The sequence below is a fragment of the Galeopterus variegatus genome, unplaced genomic scaffold (genome assembly GCF_000696425.1).
Source record: "Galeopterus variegatus unplaced genomic scaffold, G_variegatus-3.0.2 Scaffold5043, whole genome shotgun sequence".
In the NCBI taxonomy this organism is placed as follows: Eukaryota; Metazoa; Chordata; class Mammalia; order Dermoptera; family Cynocephalidae; genus Galeopterus; species Galeopterus variegatus.
Genome location: NW_007731154.1, coordinates 122,448 through 123,268, shown reverse-complemented (window position 1 = coordinate 123,268; position 821 = coordinate 122,448). Strand labels below are relative to the sequence as shown.

The window sequence follows — 821 nt, the reverse complement described above, 5'->3', positions numbered from 1 at the left end:
GTCTCCGCACCCGTTAGCACCTCTGGCGCGCCGGCCGTCCCAAGCGAGCCTACCGCCCCGGGCGCGCCTGCAGGCTCTGGAGGGGTCTCTGGCGGGGCTCCAGGGGCCAGCCCCGCCCCCCCCAGGGGTCAGGCGCCCCGGCGGAGGTCTGTCACGCCTGCTGCCAAGCGCCACCAGTGCCCCTTCCCGGGCTGCAACAAAGCCTATTACAAGTCGTCGCACCTCAAGTCCCACCAGCGTACGCACACGGGTGAGCGCCCTTTCTCCTGCGACTGGCTCGACTGCGACAAGAAGTTTACGCGTTCTGACGAGCTGGCCCGCCACTACAGGACGCACACGGGCGAGAAACGCTTCTCCTGTCCCCTCTGCCCCAAGCAGTTCTCCCGGAGCGATCACCTGACCAAGCACGCCCGCCGCCACCCAACCTATCATCCCGACATGATCGAGTACCGGGGGCGTCGTCGCACTCCCCGCGTCAACCCACAACCCACCAGTGTGGTGGAAAGCTCCAGCTCCGACCCCAGCCAGGCGCCTAACCTCACCACCTGCCTGTAGGACAGTCATTGCTGTCAATCGTCCCCTCAAGGACGAGCCCCCAGGCCGTTTTCCCTGCTTTCTCTCTGCCCATCCCTCTTTCCTAGAGTCATTAGACCAAGGCACAGACGGATTCCTCCGCTCCGAGGGTGGGTCCAGGCAGGCATGTTGGACTCTGGGGAGGAACTGGGGGGCCAAAAAATAGCGGGAATTCTTGCACCACGTATATCATCCTAAAAGGGGGATTCCCTCAAGACAGCTCCCAGGAACTGGTGAGAAGGGGTGAA

The 821-nt window shown here is 63.8% G+C and overlaps 1 protein-coding gene across 1 annotated transcript; it reads left to right on the top strand.

Annotated features, from left to right (window-relative positions):
• Positions 1 to 12: 12 nt before the first annotated feature.
• Positions 13 to 555, top strand: KLF14 (Kruppel-like factor 14; the record flags this gene model as incomplete). Its single annotated transcript, XM_008588805.1, has 1 exon — positions 13 to 555. A coding segment is annotated over one exon (543 nt), but the record flags the coding sequence as incomplete, so codon positions are not given.
• Positions 556 to 821: the final 266 nt, after the last annotated feature.